Below are 22,539 nucleotides of genomic sequence, written 5' to 3'. Positions count from 1 at the left end.
CTGAAGTTTACAGGTCACATGGTTGTGGCACCCTGGGGAATGAAGAATATGGCAAGCCCCATGTGAAATTTCAAAATGAAATATAAAAAATTATACCATTCCTGAAATAATTAAGGTGGCCATACAGTGGCCGATAAAGGCTGGCAACAAACCAACTCAGCAGCTTATTGACCCATGTCTGGGGCCCGCCAACTGGGCTCCCCAACTGATATCTGTCTACAAAATATGGGTGGGTACAGACTGGGCTGGTTTAAAAATTTCATCAGGGCAAGAAAAGCATTGGCTTGTTGATGTAGTTCTCGCCAACAGCCTGCTCGCTCCAGGTTGGGATCTGATCGTTTGGCCTTTGGGCCCTCAATTTTGGCATATTGGTAAAATGTCTTTAAATGTATGGCCAGTTTTACTCTTTAGTATTTCTCTCTCATCAATTTGTCTTGCTACATGCAGGAGTCGGAGAGATGTATTGGAGCTAACTGCATTTCAAAATAAGAGCCTCCGGCACCAAGCTGCATATAGAGGCACTGCTGAGAGGCATGATAACTTGATTATTTTAGGAAGGGTACATAAATTATATGTTTATTATATATCACATTTTATATATTATATAAAACGTATTTCTGTGAGTTTTTGCTAATGAAAAACTTTCATTTTCGTGATAGGTTCCAAGTATTGCAGACTTTTTTTTTTTTTGCAAAAACTCCAGAATCCTTGTGCATACGTTTTGTACCTCTGCTTCAGCCTGGGAGCAAAAACAGCGCTGGATTTCAAAACTGGGTACCCAGAGGCTGCCCCTCCTGGTCAAAAAAAGTAATTTAAAAAGGAAACACTATGAATGTGGCATAGAGAGCACCCTCTAGTGATCACTGAGTGATATAACAACTGAGAAAAAAAGTCTCAAAATAGCCACTAAAAGTATAACCGTTTTATTTCAATCCATTAAAAACATACATAACCCCTTACAAACATTGCCTCCAGACAATGGGGCTGATTTACTAATCCACGAATCCGAATGAGAAAAATTCGGATTGGAAAACGAACATTTTGCGACTTTTTCGTATTTTTTGCGATTTTTTCGTCGCCGTTACGACTTTTTCATAAATTGTCGCGACTTTTTCGTAAATTGTTGCGACTTTTTCGTAACCGTTATGACTTTTTCATAGCCATTACATATTTCGTGAATTGTCGCGCCTTGTTCATAGCCATTATGACTTTCGTGAATTGTCGTGACTTTTTCATAGCCATTATGACTTCCGCGAATTGTTGTGACTTTTTGTATTGAGAGCTTGAAAAATTCGCGACAATTCGCGAAAAAGTCGCAAAATACCGATCATTACGAAAAAACCGCATTCGGCCGCTTTTCGGACGTTCGTGGATTAGTAAATGTTTTAGCACACATGGATCATGGGGGACAGGACACTTAGAAACCTCCAGCATGCCTAGACCCCAGTGCTCCAGATGTGAACAAAGTTCTGTGCCGCCCTAGTCCCTTGCCACAAATCCGGGCCTGGACAAAAAGGCTGCACGTTCCCCTGCCCCAAACTGCTAACGTTAAGGAATTCTTAGAAATTAGTCTTAGAAAATAGTCGAACCACAATCCAAGGTATTTCTAACTTTTATTCACAATACTGCAGGTCCAGATTTTCAAACTGCAATATTTTTTTTTTTACACTCAAGACACAGTCATGCACAATCCATATTTCAATTTTCTATTGCTTCAACCACAATTTAAATTAACTTAAATTTTTCCAAAAAAAAAAAAAAAGAAAATGCCAAGGATTTCATTTTAAAAAAGGACAGAAAAAAAAAAAAAGAACAGAGGCCAAGGTCTCAGGAACTCCGCCCCCAGCTCACTGCCAACATAAATAACAAATGAAATTAGAAAAATGTTTCTGTTCCTCAAAAGTTACAGAATGATATCACTACACATTTTTATTTTACAGAGAACACGTCCTAAAAAAAGGAATGTACAGCAAATGTGTAACATTTTAGAGACAATGGAAATATATTTATAACAGATTTTGACCTTGATTTCTGTTTAGTTCCAGTTTTTTGGAACAAAAAATAAAAACACCAGTTTTTTTTCCCTAAGTTTTGTGAAAATAAAAGCAATATAACTGTAGGTGAAGTACCCTGTGAAGATTTATTTGAACTAATGGTATCAGCAAAACCTAATATGATGAGTGTGACTGTGGAATTAGTTCTCCAAATATGCGGGCTTTTTTGTATTCTTATGGGATACAAAATGGCTGCCTATCCAAAGACACAACAGGTTTGGAGACTAACACTTTGCATGTTGCATGAGTTGAGGACCTGACAGTGAAAATCAGATTTCTAAAATTAATATTTCTCCTTATTTTGTCTGTATTACCCATAATATTCACATAAATGGTTTACTATAAAAATCATATACTGTGAAGAAATACCCATAGGGTTTCAGAATCTAGTAAAGAAATATTGTTTGGCCTAAAGGCACGCTAACCTCTAACATGGTCGAGGGGTTAGTGTGCCTTTAAATGCGGTTACCTATTTATACCTCGGAAGTTCCCATAATTCTGGAAAATGAAATCATTTGCTGAGGAATATTTAGCTGGAAATGTCTGTACAGGTTAGTTGGGATACATGTTTGTGACTGTCCCCAAAACATACAACTGGGATAATAATAAAACTGGGATAATTATGTTTAAAGTACATCTTTTTAAAAAATATTATTCATCATTGGTTGGTGGATCTCCCCATACTCAGTCAGGTTCATTGAATGTGTGTAGGCAGAGTCAGTGTGAGTCAAAGGCTAGCAATGGCGACTGGCATGGCAGCATTCCTTAAGTGACGTACAAGTGTTGTTGCTCAGGGAACGCCATTAGATATTCCTTAGCAAATATCTCTGCTGACACTTGTTCATCTGGTTGCAATCTAACGGCAGTCAGAGAAAGCCTCTGGGCATATTTACGGATATTCACAGCATTTAATCACAATTTGACCACAGACTTAGTCATAAACTAATGGAAATTCCATTGTAATAGAAATGTGGCATTGGTATGGGGCCAGCAAGATTGAATACTGTAAATACATTAATTTTAAAATTCAGAGTAAAGGATCTTCAACTTCTGATGATTTCATCTTAACAACAAGCAATGCACACCTATGGGCCATATTTATAAAGGCAGCTGGGGAAGATATAAAGCTTTCAAGTGCTTTTGGCTTCTGTTGTTTTCAATGAACTTTACAAATTCTAAAATGTTGGTAAATTAAATTTTAAATCTGGCATATGCACTTTTATAAATAGGGTAAAGTGTCCTTACAAAAGGAATTTTGGAGCACTAGGGAACTTGGTGGTGTTTTTTTTTACCCCAGCGGGGGCCCCTGGGGTAGCAGCCCTGTGCCATCCATTTACCAAGTATTAACTTGTTGTGGCCCCTGGCATTTAACTGACTTTATGTGCCAAAAACATATGACAGGGTTGGGCAATCTGCAGCCCTCTATATATTGTTCCACTACTAAATTCCTACATCCCACTGACAGAAGGCAATTGGTTGTCCATCCTGCTCTAATACCTTTCCCAATTAGAAGTTCCAAAAGACTTTCTCTGTTTGAAGCTACCCAGCACAACCTTTAGTTCATAACAAAATTTCCAGTTTCATGAGATCTCATTTATTTCATTCTAACTTAATGCATGGTTGTTTTATAACAATGATTAAAACAGAATAATGCACAGCCCTGTTTCACCTTCAGTACTGGTATTAACATTTCCGCCATCTGGAGTGGTGTGAACAAGACTTTTCGGCAGAAGACTATTGTGACCTGACAATCTGTTATCCTGATAGCTTGGATCATAAAGCAGAAATGGCCTGCTGTCAAGTGAATAAGTGGGAAATAAATCCCATGAAGCCAGAACTGATTTGAACTTTAAAAAATGTTTCCCCAATACTTCTCTACACATTATACATTATTTATAGGCACAATAAAACCTTTGACGTTAGCATACTGTTAACAGAAGGAGCCAGTAAAACTATAGTTATCTACTGCCAATCTAGACCTGATGCAAAGTGAGTGCAGCTCGGCAACAGCAAGAGGGCTACATGTTTCATTCACATTCTGCTCTAAAGGTGCACTTGATGTGCAAACCCCTAGTTCAAGATGACTTGTATATTAATCCATAGACATAATGAGGTAAACCTATTATTATATTTCCAAACAATGATTTCTTGACTTTAATGCAAAAAAAGTACTTTGTCACAGCTGGTATAATTTTCTAACAAGAATTCACCAGTTTAAAACCAACAGTGAGACTTGATGTGCACTGCTGAGATACCTGAGGTGTAAGTGTTACGAGCCTATATGATTCCAAAGCAGAACATGCGGATCTCCAGAATAGGAAACAGGAGAAGAGAATATTAGTTTTGTACAGAGTTGGGAGAATGCTATAAATAATAAACCTATCATTCAGGAGTTAATAGATGCTTTTCCATATGTACATGTTCTACTACGGGTTTTACTGCATATAAACACAATAACTCCTGAAAGTTGTCAGAAAATTGCAGCAGATTTTCAGAAGATATTAAAATTTTAATGCTAAATATAATTTTAAATGTATATACTGACAGGTTTCAACTCTAGTTCTGACTGTGCAGTCTGAGAAAATGATCATTCTTTCTTAAAGTGGTTATAAAAGCTGCCAGTTCTTTCTTTCCATTGTTCCATGTATAGGGCCGACCGATGGGCCTGTCAGACCAATATGTTGTTAAGAATCAACAAGATATCAATTGGACAGGTTTGATTTTTCCGTTCAAGGAGGACTGCACCTGTGTGTTGATGTGGTCCTCTTCTGATGCAACAAAACAATGGAGGTTGGGGCAACCACCACTTCCTATTTGCTCTTCTGCTAAAGTTAGCCACGGATTTGAGTAGTTTTCCCTCAAAAAAGAAAAGTGTCATCCCTAGAACATGGGATCTGAGGCACAGCCCAAACTTGTCAGTATGATTTCATTTGAGAGTAGAGGAAGTGATATAATAAATCAACAATAGACTGCACTACAGAGATGGTCATAAAGGAAGGGAGATAGAGGAGCAGTTTGGTTGTTTAAACTAAACTCACTCCCATTTTTCACTCTTTGGGTCATACTGTTGGAAGCAACTGACACAATGAATGTGTGCTAATTATTTTGATCAAAAACAGGAAGAAAATTCATTTAAATATTTTGAGAAATATGCAGGCAAGTAGACAGAAAGAGGAATTCGGAAAATAATGAAGTTAAACCCATCAATGCTGTGTTTGGTTATGGAGGTATGAACATATGTTCCCAGGTGACCTGAGAGTAAAACTCATGTCTTAAAGAAAACAAAAGTGGTTGTTAGTTGTACCCCACATAAACACAAATTCCCCTTATGACTCCTGGAGGGGGGGTTGGGGAGTAACCACTCTTGGCCAAAGGCACAACTCAAGTTTCCCATAGAAAACAAAATTAAGGGGGGTCAAAAAAAGGCACATGTATGTGCTGGAAACATATCAAAGAAACCTTACCAAGTATAGATACAGGTCCTAAAGGAATAAATAGCTTCAGTTTCCAATATTCTGGAGAAAAATCTATAGAGCTTTCCTTACGTCAGAGACAATATTGAGGGAAGGTGTGTTTTAGATGTGTGTACCATTATAAAAGCAAAATAAATACCTAGCTAGAGCTCATGGCCATACCCTATCTGCAACCATCGTTTCAGCCCAAGAGAAAGCATGATGGCTTTGTGAGGACGTGGAGCAGTCATCTTCCTATCAATAAAAAAAAATTCCACAATGTTGGACTTTGTGCCATAGATTCAGGCCGCTAACCTCTTCACTGCCAGGAAAGTAAAGCATGATCTTCCAGGTTCGTTGAGCAACAAATGGGCCTCTACCATTCAAACTGCATTATTTGCTCAGTTCTTAAGGCTGGATACTTCTCAGTAAATTCACCTTTATATTCCCTAAAGATGGTTGTATTTACATGCAGATCTTAATTAAATGAGTGAATGTAAACAGACCCTGTGCTGAAACAGACAACAGAATTAGACTAGAATTAGAACAGGTGGCCTATGCACTCTACACGGACCTTCTGGAGTATGTTAAGGTTGTTGCATGTTTGAAAATGCAGTAGTACCCTTTAAGTTTTTTTTTCTTTTAATACAAAGCAAACAAGATACCAGAAAATGAACTGTCTGTTATGAAAGTAGCCAGTCCAAGAAACGTTTCCGCACAGAATTAGGGTGCGAGGTTACAGCACCAGTTTGCAACACCCCCAAGATCTGCAGATCCGACCCTACATAAAAAAGAAAAATGAGTTTAAGGGATCCGAGGGCAGGAAAAAGACACGTGTGCCTCATAGCAAACTGTCACCATAGCGTTGTAAGTCTCCAGTTAATCAGCTCTGATCCTGCTGCGTGAAGAGATGAGGTTTTACCGAATCTGCTGAGTTCTTCTTCTGTGGGGGATATGGCCAGTGAACGGCACTGCTAGCGGCTGCTATTCTTAATGGCTTCCTTTGCTGCTATGATCAGTGGAGTCAGGCTAGAGAGCGGCTTGGCTAGTTTTAGAAAAGGATGCTGTAAGAATAAAAGATAATATTGGTTTTAGATTCCTTATGAACAAATCATAGCCCCTCCCCTTTTGGGGATAGATAGATAAATAGATAGACAGACAGACAGATTGCAAACTGTATACAATCACTTATTGGCTGGCACAGACTTTTCCATGCAACAACAGTGACGGTAACATACTGTTCCTATGAATATTAATGGAAAACAGCCCACAACAGTTCCTTCTGCTTTTGTCACAATTAACAGCAGCCTCCATGGCTTTTCTTTCAACAAGTACTATGATAAGACCAACCTATAATGAACCAGATGTTTGAGGGTACAGCACTGGGGGTATAAATACTGCACTGGTGTAACAGAAAAACACAGTGTATAATACTTACAGGCACTCCCAAACTCTCTCTTCAACTGTTAATTTTGGTGCTTAGTACTAGGGGCGGGGGGGATTGGGACCCACCTTTTAGGGTTTTAGGGTCGTCACCTGGCTGATAAAAATTATACTTCATGCCAATTTAATTTATATGAAGGAAAGATGAAAATATAGGAATGCTGGTTTTTTTGTTAGAGAAGGTGGCAACCCTATTGCTTATAGATCCTAAATCTATAAATCTGGCCTTATTTTTCAAGGCATCTATTGCATGAAGCTTGTTTTGCTATATACTATACAAGCTGCAGTTAAAAATACTGCCTTGTTAGCCATGAAGCTACAAATATTGTTTGTACTTCGATCGTATAATCCACCTGACTGCATGGTGTGGTGAGAAGTCCAGGGAAGGAACTACAGGTCCTTTTCAAAAAATTAGCATATTGTGATAAAGTTCATTATTTTCTGTAATGTACTGATGAACATTAGACTTTCATATATTTTAGATTCATTACACACAACTGAAGTAGTTCAAGCCTTTTATTGTTTTAATACTGATGATTGTGGCATACAGCTCATGAAAACCCAAAATTCCTATCTCAAAAAATTAGCATATTTCATCCGCCCAATAAAAGAAAAGTGTTTTTAATACAAAAAAGTCAACCTTCAAATAATTATGTTCAGTTATGCACTCAATACTTGGTCGGGAATCCTTTTGCAGAAATGACTGCTTCAATGCGGCGTGGCATGGAGGCAATCAGCCTGTGGCACTGCTCAGGTGTTATGGAGGCCCAGGATGCTTCAATAGCGGCCTTAAGCTCATCCAGAGTGTTGGGTCTTGTGTCTCTCAACTTTCTCTTCACAATATCCCACAGATTCTCTATGGGGTTCAGGTCAGGAGAGTTGGCAGGCCAATTGAGCACAGTAATACCATGGTCAGTAAACCATTTACCAGTGGTTTTGGCACTGTGAGCAGGTGCCAGGCTGTGCTGAAAAATGAAATCTTCATCTCCATAAAGCTTTTCAGCAGATGGAAGCATGAAGTGCTCCAAAATCTCCTGATAGCTAGCTGCATTGACCCTGCCCTTGATAAAACACAGTGGACCAACACCAGCAGCTGACATGGCACCCCAGACCATCACTGACTGTGGGTACTTGACACTGGACTTCAGGCATTTTTGCATTTCCCTCTCCCCAGTCTTCCTCCAGACTCTGGCACCTTGATTTCCGAATTACATACTTTGGACCACTGAGCAACAGTCCAGTGCTGCTTCTCTGTAGCCCAGGTCAGGCGCTTCTGCCGCTGTTTCTGGTTCAAAAGTGGCTTGACCTGGGGAATGCAGCACCTGTAGCCCATTTCCTGCACACGCCTGTACACGGTGGCTCTGGATGTTTCTACTCCAGACACAGTCCACTGCTTCCGCAGGTCCCCCAAGGTCAGGAATCGGTCCTTCTCCACAATCTTCCTCAGGGCCCAGTCACCTCTTCTCGTTGTGCAGCGTTTTCTGCCACACTTTTTCCTTCCCACAGACTTCCCACTGAGGTGCCTTGATACAGCACTCTGGGAACAGCCTATTTGTTCAGAAATTTCTTTCTGTGTCTTACCCTCTTGCTTGAGGGTGTCAATGATGGCCTTCTGGACAGCAGTCAGGTCGGCAGTCTTACCCATGATTGCGGTTTTGAGTAATGAACCAGGCTGGGAGTTTTTAAAAGCCTCAGGAATCTTTTGCAGGTTTTTAGAGTTAATTAGTTGATTCAGATGATTAGGTTAATAGCTCGTTTAGAGAACCTTTTCATGATATGCTAATTTTTTGAGATAGGAATTTTGGGTTTTCATGAGCTGTATGCCACAATCATCAGTATTAAAACAATAAAAGGCTTGAACTACTTCAGTTGTGTGTAATGAATCTAAAATATATGAAAGTCTAATGTTTATCAGTACATTACAGAAAATAATGAACTTTATCACAATATGCTAATTTTTTGAAAAGGACCTGTATAAAGCAAGCAGACACTGCTACGACTACTGGAAAATTGAAAATGCCTTATATCCCAGTAAGCCGTTGTTTACACCCTCAGGCTAGGAGTGGCCAGCAACCAACATAGTTTATGTTTTTTTGGATCTCAGTGATGATAAAAAGGATATAGGCCTTTTTTATAAAGCAGTTTTCTGCCCTGGTAATATATTGAATGTATGAATTGTTTGTTATGTTAAGAAATACCATGCTGTGACTTAAAGAGTCTCTTTGCCTCTTTGAAAAATGTTGGAATGCACCGAATCCACAATTTTAGGATCCGGCTGAACCATGAATCATTTGCTAAAGATTCAGGCGAATACCGAATCGAATCCAAATAAGGAAGGGTTAAAGAGAACCACACGGTGAAAAATTTTCAACTTCCATGTTTATTTGACAGAAAGTCACATGATTTTAAGGATTCGGTTCGGCCAGAGGCATGGATTTGGCCGAATCAGAATCCCGCTGAAAGGATTAGTTTTTGTCCGAATCCCAAATTTGGTGCAATTTATGTTTCTTTTTCATTTTTAGGGGTTTCGGAGATATTTGCCTTTTTAGACTGCTAATACCAGTCTTTTGGCTACACTGAGAGTCAGGAACCCAAGGGTTAAGTGGATAGAGGCAATATATATGCATAACTTTATTTATAAAGCGCTACAAGAATACACAGCTAGGTACAATCCTACAATGTGCAACAGTACACACAGGGAGGACGTGTATTATAATAAATATAATGATTATGTATAAATACACAGATTAAGTGCTATGTGTTATGAGTCACAGTAGGAAGGGGGTCCCTGCCCCGTAAAGCTCACAATCTAAGTGAGTGCATACAAAATGCCCAGATGGTTAGGGGCACTGGACATTGCAATATCCTGCCTAGTAGTTTAAAACAGTCCCAAACTGATTATATGTCAGAAACTACTTAAAACAGAAAATAAATTTAAACTGCAAAAGTGCTCAGGACCATTCTGAGTAAGTTTACACCAATTGTTTTTTTTAGGTTAAGATCCACCTTTATCAAGAAATTTGTTTTTACTGTGCTTGAATGGAGCATGGCTCAGCAATGGCAGGCCCATCATTGTCATTCTCCAGAAAAAGTTACATCTGCTTTAAAACCTACGGCCTGTATCTTAATTATATTTATAGAGAGTTACCGGGTAAAACATCTCCTATTGTAACAGTCCCACAACAAAGTGAAGCCGATGATGTGTGCCAGTAAGCTTAGCGTGCAATGCGGCAGTGCTATGTGGGAGCGCTCAGATCATTTTGCCTTCTGTCAGCTCATTTTTCACAGTAACCACACAAGAGAATTGGAAGTAGTTTTGTGCGATTCTTCTCTGGCACAGATATAGATTTATAAAGTCATGACAGCAATTTCCACACATCTATCTGCCTGGTGCCAAGATGCAGACAGACTACCCTGCTCACTGGGACAGATAAACTGCTTCACTTGCTACTTTTCTACATACGCAGCATAATAGAGGCACTTTATTTGCTTTTTTGCAAGGGAGTTTTTTCTTTTAGGGTTTGATATACATAAGAATAAAATGAAGATTAAACTGAAGCGCTGTTCAACCTGCAGTCTCCATATATTGCTATACAGCCTATGGCTATCAGTGGGATACTGGGAGATGAACATAGTTGTTGGTATGATGACAAAGTTAAAGGGAAAATTTCTCTCTTAACTCTGGATTTAGTTTTATCTTTTTCTTATTTGTAACTTGTTTTCAGACTCTTCTCTGTTCATCTTTCACTCTGACTTCCAAAGTGATGCGATGGTAATTAGTAGCGCCCAAACATCAGTTGAATAAAGTGATTGCATAATGAATAAAACTGTCTATATCACACTCACGGCCGTATTTATTATAGTGTGCAAGCCAACATCACTGGTGATGTTGCCCATAGCAACCAATCTAAGAAATTAGATTTGAACAGTCACCTACTGTTCAAGTTAGATAACAAAAGCAAAAACCTCATTGGTTGCTATGGAAAACATCACTGGTGATGTTGGTTTACACACTACAATAAATATGCCTCTAAATATTAATTTTAAGCTGAACTATCCCTTTCAAGGCAGACTGCAGTATCTATAAAAATGCACAAAAAAAGAAGTGGATATTTATGGCTAAAGCTACAGGAGACATTCTTACGCTGCATTTTTTCCCTTTTTTTTTTTTTTTTAAAAGGAAATGGAAGGATTGAGTGTTGCCGAGCACAACTATTTGGAAGTGTGATGAACACATTTTGACACATGTACCTTTAATGAAAGTAGTTTTAGGCACAACTCATTACAAGGAAAGCTAAAAACCTCCACATGTGGCATTTGTTGAATAAACATGTTTCTTAAAAAGATTTTATTTAATTATAGTTTTTTAGAGTAATTGTCACATGGTTGTCACAATTGCCATATCCAATGGCTTTTGTGACTACCTACTGTACAATACTATCACACCCCTGAAATCACTATGTTCCTTCACAGAGTACCTATTTTCTCCAGCTGTATGTCATGAAACACTTTGGCACTTTGACATCTACTCCTTCTACAATAGGAGGAAACTTCATAGCCACAGAGAATAAGTGTCTGACCTGTAAAAGCTCCTTAGCAGAGCCTCTTCTGTCCACATCCATCTCTAAACATCGGTTAAGGAAATCTCGAAATATGGCCGACAGTCTTTCTGGGTTCTGCAGTTCAGGGGTTCCATTAGTGGCTATCAGATACAATGCCTGTATTGCAGAGAAAGAAAGTGATGCAAAGAAATTTTAATCAAATGAATGAAGAAAATATTAATATCACAAATATAACTACAATACTGCCATACGGAAAAAGTAATCATTGGTCCTACTATTTCCATTTTGAAACCTAGCACCACAGATGTGACCTGTTCTCTTTTTGAGATGGGATAACATTCAGATTGTAACACGGTGATTTTAAAAGGGATACGGTCATGATTTTTATGGTGTAGTTTTTTTTTCTAAATAACCCTGTGTACACTGAAAATAATTCACTCTACCATTTAACATACTATTTTTGACCCTACAAATGTATTTTTTATTTAGTTGTAATATTGGTGTGTAGGCAGCCATCTCAGTGCATTGCGCCCCATCCTGAGCTTTCTTAAAGAGCCAGAGCTACACATTAGAACTGCTTTCAGATAACCTATTATTTCTCCTACTCAATGTAACTGGAGGAGTCATGAGCCAGATTTGATTTTTTTACTATTAAGTGCTATTCTGATATCTACTACTAGGTGGAGCATGGGAGCAGTTTTAGCAATGCAGGTGTCAAGTAGCTACAGGTATAGGATCCATTATCCAGAATGCTCGGGACCAAGGGTATTCCGGATAAGGGGTCTTTCCGTAATTTGGATCTCCATACCTTAAGTCTACTAAAAAATCAATAAAACATTAAACCCAATAGGATTGTTCTGCATCTAATACGGATTATTTATATCTTAGTTGTGATCAATTACAAGGTACTGTTTTATTTCTACACAGAAAAAGGAAATCAGTTTTAAAATTTTGAATTATTTGATCAAAATGGAGTCTATGGGAGACAGGCTTTCCGTAATTCGGAGCTTTCTGGATAACGGGTTTCCGGATAAGGGGTCAGATACCTGTACTATCTTGCTACCTTCCCATTGTTCTGCTGATCAGCTGCTCGGGGGAAAGGGGGGAGGTGATATCACTCCAACTTGCAGCTTGGCAGTAAAATGGCTGAGGGCACCTGGGAAACTAAAAAATATCTAGCCCCATGCTAAATTTCAAAATTAAATATAAAATCTATTTGCACTTTTTTAAAAAAACAGATTTCAGTACAGAGAGAGATAGTGAGTAAGTTTGTCCCATTTAATAAGGTGTGGATCCTGTTCATATTTTTGCAATCCTGCATGTCACACAATCGCAATGTAATTCTTAAATTTCTACCAGTCGTCAAACCTAAGTCAGTAAACTAGAAAGAGTGAATACCATTAAAACCAACACCTGTTTGTGTACCTAAAAGTGCTCGACTTACTCTGAGAGGGTTTTCATTAAGGTAAGGAGGTTCTCCTTCTACCATTTCTATGGCCATGATGCCTAAAGACCAGATGTCCACTTTTGGACCATAGGCTTTCCTTGTTACTACTTCTGGAGCCATCCAGTACGGTGTTCCAACCATTGTGCTTCGTTTACTCTGCTCAGGTGTAATCTGAGCACAGAAACCAAAATCAGCTGCAAAAGAAAAACGAAAAACCTAGTGTTAAGGGTGTGTAATACAAATATTTCATTTAATAGGAATGCTAGCTGTAGAACCTCTGAAACAGCAGACTAAGACAAGAGAATGAGATTTGTTTTTATCTTTCTGTAAAAACACAATATGCCAGATTTTCCATATTTACATCAATTCTTACTAGCCTGATGTGTTTTTACAGAGCAATGTAATAAATAGTATCATGTCATACAATATACATATGTATACATACAAGAAGTAGATTGTATTTTTTTTATCTTACTTATGTATGAAGCACTGTACAGTTACTATGTGATTTCTTTTGCACCAGTCCAATGTATTAAAGTCCAAGGTGGATCATAAGGAGGCACAACAAGTACAACCCTTTGAAGCCAGCTGTTAGAATAACATTTGGCATTTCTTTGGCACATCTTTTCAGCATATACAAGTGCACTGCTGACAAGAGTCTATTCTCCATTATGTTTCCTCCCTGTGTTTGTGTCCAGACACCTGCTTGTTTTAAATTAGTAAAATAGTGCATAAGTACTAACTTTGCTGGTTTCAGAAGAATACTCACTAAGCTTTACTGATCCGTCCATGCCAAGCAGAATGTTGTCACTTTTTATGTCTCTATGGATGACTTGGTTTGAATGTAAGAAGTCCAGGGCTTGTAGGCACTGAAAAGAAGCAGAAAAACAAAAAAATAAGTCAAATAATTCAAACGAAACAGATGTTACATGTAAAAGATGGCCTCACACGGGCAGATTTAAGATGTAGATTCACAATTTGGCATCTTATTTGCCTGTGTATGGGGCCTCCCTGACCGATATCTGGCCAACAATGTTTCCAGATGTCAATTGGGCAGGCTTGATTTTCTGGTGGATCAAGGACAGCATGCTCATTGATACAGTCCTCACTCTGACTTCTGATGATCGCATGAGCACGATATCACCCACCTAAGGTGGGCATATTAGGGGAAAAATGTTTGCCATTTGGTGACTTCTGCCAAACGAGCAAATCTTACAGTGTACGGTCACCTTAAGGATAAGAAAGAATCACACAAAATAAAAGCTTAACTTCTTCCCTGAATTCTTCACTGAAACAGGATTTTGCAATAGACGAAACAAGAACTTAATCTTACTGAACATGCTGTATGGGGAATTACCAGCATTTATTTGTAGCTTATAGTATTATTAGTGTTTATAATTACATACGTTCAATAACTATAAAAAGCAACTGTAACATTATAGAGTTTATTTAAATGAGGGCACAAAGCAGCTTGTGAATACATTTTGTATTAACATTGCAATCTCTGTTCTTGCAGTTTTAGGAATAAGCTCTAATAGGTCACTCACCTCTCGACAGACGGCTGCAATCTGTCCTTCATCCATGCAAGTCTCTGTCACAACATCTGTCAGAGAACCACCAGCCAGGTATTCCATCACTACCCAGAGTTCATCCCCAACCAGATAACTACAGGGATTCAAGTCAAGGTAAATTATGTTAGGCTTGTTTTTCAGCAGGGCTTCCATTTAAAATATAATCAAATAAAATTATAAAGGTGTGTTTTCCTAAATCCCCCAGATACCTTTTTTTTATCTTTAGATAAACATACACTGTTTCCATATTTTGTAATTTAATACATGTATTTAAATGCTAAGGGCTCATTCACACAGTAAAGTGACTTGATGATGACAATCAACATATTGTTGTAACTGGTCATGTCAAATGAATGTAGTGTTTCTCCTTTCTGACTGAGTAGTACTAGTGCATAACAGCTCCTTATAACGCCAACACTGGAGGTTAAACAGAGGTGGTCTGATGCAGCCCACCTACCAATTACTACAGGGGTAAGCAGCAGAGGCACCTTACTATAGTGCAACAATTTTAGGAAAGGGGCACAGTTCCAGAATATATTAAATGGGGTAAACAGTTCTTTAATAGTGATGAGCGTAATTTTTTAACCAGGTTTTGCTGTGATAAAACTCTAATAGACTCTAATGGCTGCAAAAAAAATTCATGTGGTACCCACGAAAGAACAGCCATTGAAATTTTGCTAATTTTTTAGGTTTCGTCAAAATAAAATGGGTCAGATTTGCCTATTGCTACGCTTTAATTTTCTTAATCCAAATAAGGTTATGCCACACAACTTCATAAACTGTCTACATGGCATTCATCTGATGTCCCACAAGTACTTAACCCCACTGATTCACCTAGACTTGCACCATCCAAATTATATCTTATATATAAGGTACTATTCTCTCCTCTAAACTAGTATTTACATAAAGGAGAGCTATGTCCAGGATAGATGGATAGATAGATAGATAGATAGATAGATAGATAGATAGATAGATAGATAGATAGATAGATAGAGCAGGTTGAAGGCTATCCCATGATTCTTATTTCTCAGACTGAGCAATAAGATATAAAATTGGACACTGTATTACACTCATACTTCCCTTACATGTGTTAATTCAGTAACACCCAGACCTCCAAATGTTTTTCTTCCCCGCATAACAAAATAAACCAGCAATTTGATGACAAAGTTCAACTTACCTGTCTAAATAATTCACAATGTTGGGATTTTTATTTTCCCTCATGACTAAGATCTCGTTAATAATTAATTCTTTTTTCGGCTGTTGTTGCAGGTTCATTTGCTTAATCGCTACCTAAATTAGGAAAAGAAAAGGTCAGGCATGGGAATGAAAACATAACCATCTATAGATACAAAATGTTATGTGAAATTCCAGCAGTGCTTTTTAAAATCTTTGAAAGACAGTGAGCCTTAGAACAGAAATTATATGTGAGACACAAATTTCTGGCATGTCATGCCCCACTAATAGGCCAGGGAACAGAGGACTAAGATTGTCTTGGATACACTGGGAATTATTTAAGCTGTGCTAGTACAACAGCTTGCTGAGACACCAAACTATAAATGTAAAAATCCCTTACAGTATAACTGGTTACAAGCAGAAGTGCAACCTACCTCCTGTCCTGTAGCGATGTCTATTGCTGTGTACACTGTACCTGATGCCCTGGAATTAAATATAAAAAGAAACTAAAAATAAGAAACCAATGTTTGCATGCAAACACAAAAAAATGTCCCAGAGTACATATTGCTAGATACCCTATTCTGTTTCCTGTTCCCACTTATCATAGTGCTCTATTATACCGTACTTACCAAAGCAGTAATACCTACAGAGTATGCATGCACACTTTGTAGTTGTTAAGTTCTAAGCAAATATGTAATGAGTTCCCCCATTACTTATACCGTATGTATCTCCCAGGGCCCTAGTCCCACAGAGAAGTTCTAAGACATATGGTTCATATACAACACTGCTCCCTGCTGCTCCACTCACCCTGTCTTTGCTCATTTGTATGAATAAAACATGAAGTGATGTAAACCATAACCAGCTTACAAATCTACACAAAAGATGATTAAAACAATAAGTTCTATAAAACAAAATATCTAAATAAATTCATTTGAAAAACTGCATCCCTTAAAAGCCAATTTTTGGCCAGGGTCCCCTGTCACATAATAATGGACCAAATTCACATAATTGATATGGCTATCCTTGGTTGATATTGTTTATTTTTTTATGTTCAAGGCCTAAGCCTTTCTGCATACGCCTGCAAGTTGGTTTTATAACAGACAGAATACGTTTAAAATACATGTAAAATAGCTGCAGCTATTTGCTTTATCCCAGTAATCCGTCATTAAAGCAGATCTAAACTGAAAAAAGAAAATGAATGTAAATTTATACTGCTGGTTGTGAGTAATTTGTTTTTAGACTGCTAAAATCTGTACCAGGCTTTTGGTGCCATCTGCATAGCTCAGGGTTACCGACAGCTTTGAAAGTGTATTGCAGAGCTGAAAGCCTGGTATTAGCAATCTAAAACTGCTAAAATGTAAGAAACCACTCAAAATATGAGGTTACTGTAAACCTACAGTGCTCAGAGAAACACTTTTGAGTTAATTTACTTTCATTTCTGTAATGGGTTTAGACCCCCTATTATCTCTTGTTATATTTGCCTTGATTTAATATTATTCACCAACATTATTTATTCCTAAACTGAAAAATTAATTTGATTTAACAGTATTATTTTAAAGAATGTGTATAATGCAAAAGCCTAATCTGCCTGTAGCATACATTTTATTGTTCATTTTCCAGTCAATATAATTGATAGCCCAAAGAAATTAGATACAGTAGAATAAATGATGTCAATCTAACTTGTCTACAGAATGAGTCTTGCTGTGACCAATTTCCCTGCTGCCACAGCACAGCTGCATAAATCATTATTCAGATCCAGACACCTCAAATGAGATCATGCCATAAACTGCATACCTTCAAGTGGCCACTGTGGGGCTCTATAAGACTAGAAATGACATCAGATCAACAAAGATTTCCACTGCCTTGGAACATACTGTTCATGATAAAAGGTACAACAATAATCTCTTGAGATCTTATCATCATGGGGCTTACTATCTAGCACCAGTGCAGTTTACTGATTTTTTTTAGTGAAAATCCATGTATTTTCAAGTGCATAAAACACTGCTGTCTAAATTAGTCTGTGCTATGTAATGAAGGCCTATGGCTTCAGGGGAGGGCATCCTGTAGGATAAAAAGGTTGCTTTTTTTTTGTATGTCTGGCATTTTCTGGCATACTGTGCTTCTGTCTCTTTCAGACATGTTTTTCAGTAATACTTTCCCTTTAACAGGACCATATAGGACACTTTTGTAGTACAGGTATAGAATCTGTTATCTGGCTTGGAAGTTGAAGTTTTCCTGATAAGGTATCCTTCTGTAATTTGGACCTCCATACCTCTACTATAAATCACTGAAACAGTAAGTAAACCCAATAGGATTGTTTGCCCCAGCATGGATTCATGCTGCTCAACTGGGATCAAGTAAATAGGTACTGTTTTATTATTATTATACAGAAAAAAATAATATGTTTAAAACGTAGAATTATTTGCTTAAAATGGACTGTGGAAATGGCCTTCCCGTAATTTTGAGCTTCCTGGATACTGGTACTGGGTTTCCGGATAAGGGGTCTAATACTTGTATTGGTGTGTAGGAACCTGTCACAGCCTTTTAATTTCCCATGATATACATAATATAGGTATGGGATCCCTTATCTGGAAACCTATTATCAAGAAAGCGCTGAATTACGGAAAGGCCATCTTAGATAGGCTCCATTTTAATCAAATAATATTTGATCAAATCATCTATTTGATTAAATTGATCCCAGCTCAGATATAATTAATCCTTACTGCAGGCAAAACAATCATATTGGTTTTAATTATTGATTAAATGATTTCTTAGTAGACTAAAAGTATGAAATACACCTTATCTAGAAAACCCCAGGTCCCAAGCTTTCTGGATAACTGGTCCCATACCTGTACTTCTTCTGTGTACCATTGTAATACTTGACAAATAAATATGTATTAATTTTAATCCCTAAGTGGTGGCTACTTTGAGGCATACAGACAACACAAACAAAATAGCAGTGCAACAGGGAGTGAAACTAATCTCGTTTAGAACTTAAATAGATTATTTGACTTGCTCATACAGACGTAATAAGATATATTGCTTCCTGAGTAATTTTATTTTTTTTCCTTCTATCACTTTATCATGCAAGACCTAAAAAAAAAAAAACTTATGTTTGTGCAGAGCATTAAATGCTCACGATTTTGTGGGGGGGTTGCATTGCAATTGCATACTCTGCAATAAAACAGCCAAAATTATGATTGAAAAATCGGAATTTTGGCTCTTAAATTCACCAACAACTGCCTCCTCTGATAACTTGCGGGGGAACTGAAGCCTGATGCGAGTTTGTCAACACACCTTATTGCAGCAGTGCCCCTGAGCTTACCCGATCATCCTGTGTATATCAACCTTAACAATTTCAATCTCCCCCGCCTGTTAAACAATTGTCATTGATCTGGATAACAACTCTTGACTGCACATAATTCTCTGCTGTACAGAGAGGAACCTGTGAAGGAGGTAGGATTATACTGTATACATATTCCCTTATGAAACTAGAAAAGGTGACTTTTTGTCTAATTAACAAAACATTACCCCACTGCTTTCAGGATATTACTTTTGTTACTTTGAACAAATTATCTAGGCGGCATCATGGTTTATCCCTCTCAAATATTCTTTATAGATTTTTTTTTTCATTCTTCCCAGTAAGATGCTGGCTTCCTGCTGTACTTCTACAATAATGCATGAATACATCCCTTTCTTTCTGTCGACAAACACGGAGTGCAATTGCAACACTGTTAATCCTAACTTACTTCTATTTGTCTGCTGCCAAATTCCTTCTCTGACTCCTTGCCTCACCAAGAATCAAATTCTTGTACTTGCCTACATTTCCATGAACCACAACAGGCAGAACCCCATCATGCTTTAGTGAGGAGGAAAGGTGATGCCCTAATAACAGGTGAGCTTTTACTCAAAAACTAGCAAATTTAATGTAAAGATACAGCACTGCCCAATTGCCACTCTTTATTCCTGGCTGACAACTGAATGACCTATAGTCCTAGCAGAATATTTATATATTGTTGTTACATACTTCTGTCTCTGTTCCAAAATATTACACCCCAGCTGCTCCAACACATTTAACAAAGCATGTGCCAAGCTCACAGCCAGCGCAACATTTGAAGGACACAGGGCAAGTGCAAAGGCTCACAGACAACAAAACTTTAAAGAATGCCCTGCTCTATGGTTTCATTCTCTGCAAGCTTTCACTTTCAAACACACTGACTTCACTTCTTTGATCCAGAGCCAGGCACACTCACCCTTGTCCAATCTTTTCAAATCTGGTATATTTCTTTTTTGGATCCCCCACACTGACAATACTTCCTGTAGGACAAAAAGAAGATATTTTACTAGCCTGCTGAAGTAAAAATTGATGTGCCAAACAAGCTAACATGGACACAAAAAATACTAGGCAAAACAACTGAAATATTTTAAGAGTAAACATGGGAGAATACATTATAATGTGCAAAATTCATTGATAAAATCTATCATAATGAGGCACGTGATAAAAACGTACGTAATTTCTCCAGGATCTCTTCATCGGTCATCTTGGACTTTTTACGTTGCCGATCAGTATTCCTATACAAAGTGCTCGTGCTTGAGTTTGAGTTTTCTGGCTGGGGGGTCACAGGAGAGGTGGAGGCTTCTTTAGCTGGTGCAGTTAATGCAACTGGTTCGATAACAGATCGCGTGTAGATCTGGGTGTAACAGAGGGAAACAACTTTCTATATTGTCAGGTAAATACAAGTATGTATCCATCTTTTTCAGAATACAATGTAATGTGTATGTGCTGATTTACATGGGTAGAAGAAATAGCCATCTTCTACTCTTGTAACTTTGCTATCCTATATATCAGTGATCCCCAACCAACGTTTGGTAAGCAACCTGTTGCTCCCCAAGCCCTTGGATGTTGCTCCCAGTGGCCTCAAAGCAGGTTATTATTTTTGAATTCTTGGATTGGGCGCAAGTTTTGGTTGCATAAAAACCAGTTGCACTGCCAAACAAAGCCTCATTTAGGGTGCCAGTCCATACAGGAGCTACCAAATAGCCAATCACAGCCATTATTGGCACCCTCATTTGTCATGCTTGGGTTGCTCCCAAACTCTTGTTACATTTGAGTGTGGCTCACTGGTATAAAAGGTTGGGGTTCCCTGATAGATAGATAGATAGATAGATAGATAGATAGATAGATAGATAGATAGATAGATAGAGGTTCATTTTAAAATAACCTAATAATGGAGGTCTGGTGCTTTGCTCTTTTTCTGTTCTACTAAACAGTCTCCAGGCTTATACTCCTCCCAATAAACTGTAATCTTTATAATGCACAACACCTTATAACATTAGACATATAACAAGGTTAATACAGCTATTTCTAGATACTCAAAAGACAAGAAATGAAACCAAAACTTCTAACCTGGCTTGAGAACCCTTGTTTACCTCGATTACAGCAAAAAAAATGTCTGTATCAGTCAAGAAACACTATTATTCTGATTAAGCCAGAAAGACAAGAAACAATGAAGGTTTATTTATCAACAATGGGCAATCTAGTCCATGGGCAGTAATCCAAAGCAACCATTTAGTGACTGGCTTTTTTCAGCCAGTGGCAGGTAGAACAATGCATGCAAACATTTACCATGGTTGCATGTTGATAAATGATACTGAATGTATTTTGTGGTTGGTGTTCTCAGTCTTGCAGTTCTCAAACCCTGCAATTAACATTTCATGCATTATCAGTAAACTGCTTACCGATTTTGTATGCTCAGGCCGAGGGGCAATAACAGGTGGGGGCTCATTGTCATCTTCCTCCTCTTCCTCTTCTTCATCCTCTTCCTCCGAAACTGGAGGTGCCAGGGGAGGCTCAGACGCAGTCTTTGCATTCTGGAGCACATGTGATAAGAACTAGGAGTTCAGGCAGATTGGTTATGGCTTTGGCTGTGACTGAGCACACAGTACTGCTAAAACCAATGTAACATCTGCAGTTCCAGCCGACAGCAAATCACATATTACTCCCCCAGCTAATGGACCACCGACTGCTTAACTGCTTTTTGCTTTCCTTCTCTCTGCTCTATGCCACTAGGGCTCCTTATATAAAAGTGTCAATTTAAAGAACTACAGCATGCTTTTCTAAGCTGCTTTCATCTTTAATTTTCACCAATAATATAATTTTACTCCTCTCTGCTTATGTTTTTCCCCCTAGCTTAATACCCTTTCTGACACTTGAAACACTATATTACTACAGCTTTACTGGGTATCATTTTGTAGGTTACTTCTGCTCTCTTAAAACTTATTAAATATTGTCTCAAATATTCTCTGATGTCATGTATTTTCCAAATACTGCAATTTAACATATAACTGCCTGGGAAGGCACTGTGCTTGTTGTGGCTCTTGCAGGGTTCCCCTACAATTGCCAGCTCTAAAAATCCAGGTCATCCAGATGCTCCTTATATCTAGATGTGTTTTTGATTTAGCGATTTTGCTATATAGTGAAGTATATTTTTCAGAGAAAATATGTAATGTTACTGGACAGATTGTTTTTTTCAAATAAATAAATGTGTGTGTGTCTCAGTGTCATGAACAAATCCACATATTAACTGTAAATATGCTTTAGATGAGGATAATATAATAATTGCAATCAGTATATGTTTATTGTTTTTATTTTATATAAAACGGAAACTTAGCCATTAAACCTGGAGAGATGCGACTCAAACTAGCTAAAGCACAGGTCAAAAATTGGCTTTCACAGAACACAAGTTAAGTGTAAACATCCCATTTTTTTGTGAAGGCTAGAACAAGATCATGTTTGGACTCGTAATAATGTTACACAGACTGGGTAGTAGATGAACA

At 37.9% G+C, this 22,539-nt stretch overlaps 1 protein-coding gene across 4 annotated transcripts in view; it reads right to left on the bottom strand.

The window, feature by feature from the left end:
• Positions 1-1,596: 1,596 nt before the first annotated feature.
• The window catches only part of pak3 (p21 protein (Cdc42/Rac)-activated kinase 3), a 121,960-nt gene continuing 101,017 nt past the window's right edge, over positions 1,597-22,539 (bottom strand). For 2 of the 4 annotated variants that reach the window (XM_012969188.3, XM_004916850.4), the window contains exons 6-15: positions 21,442-21,594; positions 20,213-20,393; positions 19,956-20,019; positions 16,137-16,185; positions 15,707-15,819; positions 14,506-14,623; positions 13,728-13,827; positions 12,956-13,152; positions 11,530-11,667; positions 1,597-6,570 (exon numbers count right to left, since the gene is read on the bottom strand). In XM_012969188.3, coding sequence (XP_012824642.1) covers positions 6,481-6,570; positions 11,530-11,667; positions 12,956-13,152; positions 13,728-13,827; positions 14,506-14,623; positions 15,707-15,819; positions 16,137-16,185; positions 19,956-20,019; positions 20,213-20,393; positions 21,442-21,594 — 1,203 coding nt within the window. In that variant the 3' untranslated portion in view covers positions 1,597-6,480. The remainder of the gene's footprint in view (positions 6,571-11,529; positions 11,668-12,955; positions 13,153-13,727; positions 13,828-14,505; positions 14,624-15,706; positions 15,820-16,136; positions 16,186-19,955; positions 20,020-20,212; positions 20,394-21,441; positions 21,595-22,539) is intronic. The other 2 variants (XM_004916851.4, XM_002938791.5) reach the window with 1 other exon arrangement.

This window comes from Xenopus tropicalis, chromosome 8 (genome assembly GCF_000004195.4).
Source record: "Xenopus tropicalis strain Nigerian chromosome 8, UCB_Xtro_10.0, whole genome shotgun sequence".
In the NCBI taxonomy this organism is placed as follows: domain Eukaryota; kingdom Metazoa; phylum Chordata; class Amphibia; order Anura; family Pipidae; genus Xenopus; species Xenopus tropicalis.
The sequence above is the reverse complement of the archived record's forward strand: the minus strand, read 5'-3'. Positions and strand labels throughout refer to the sequence as shown.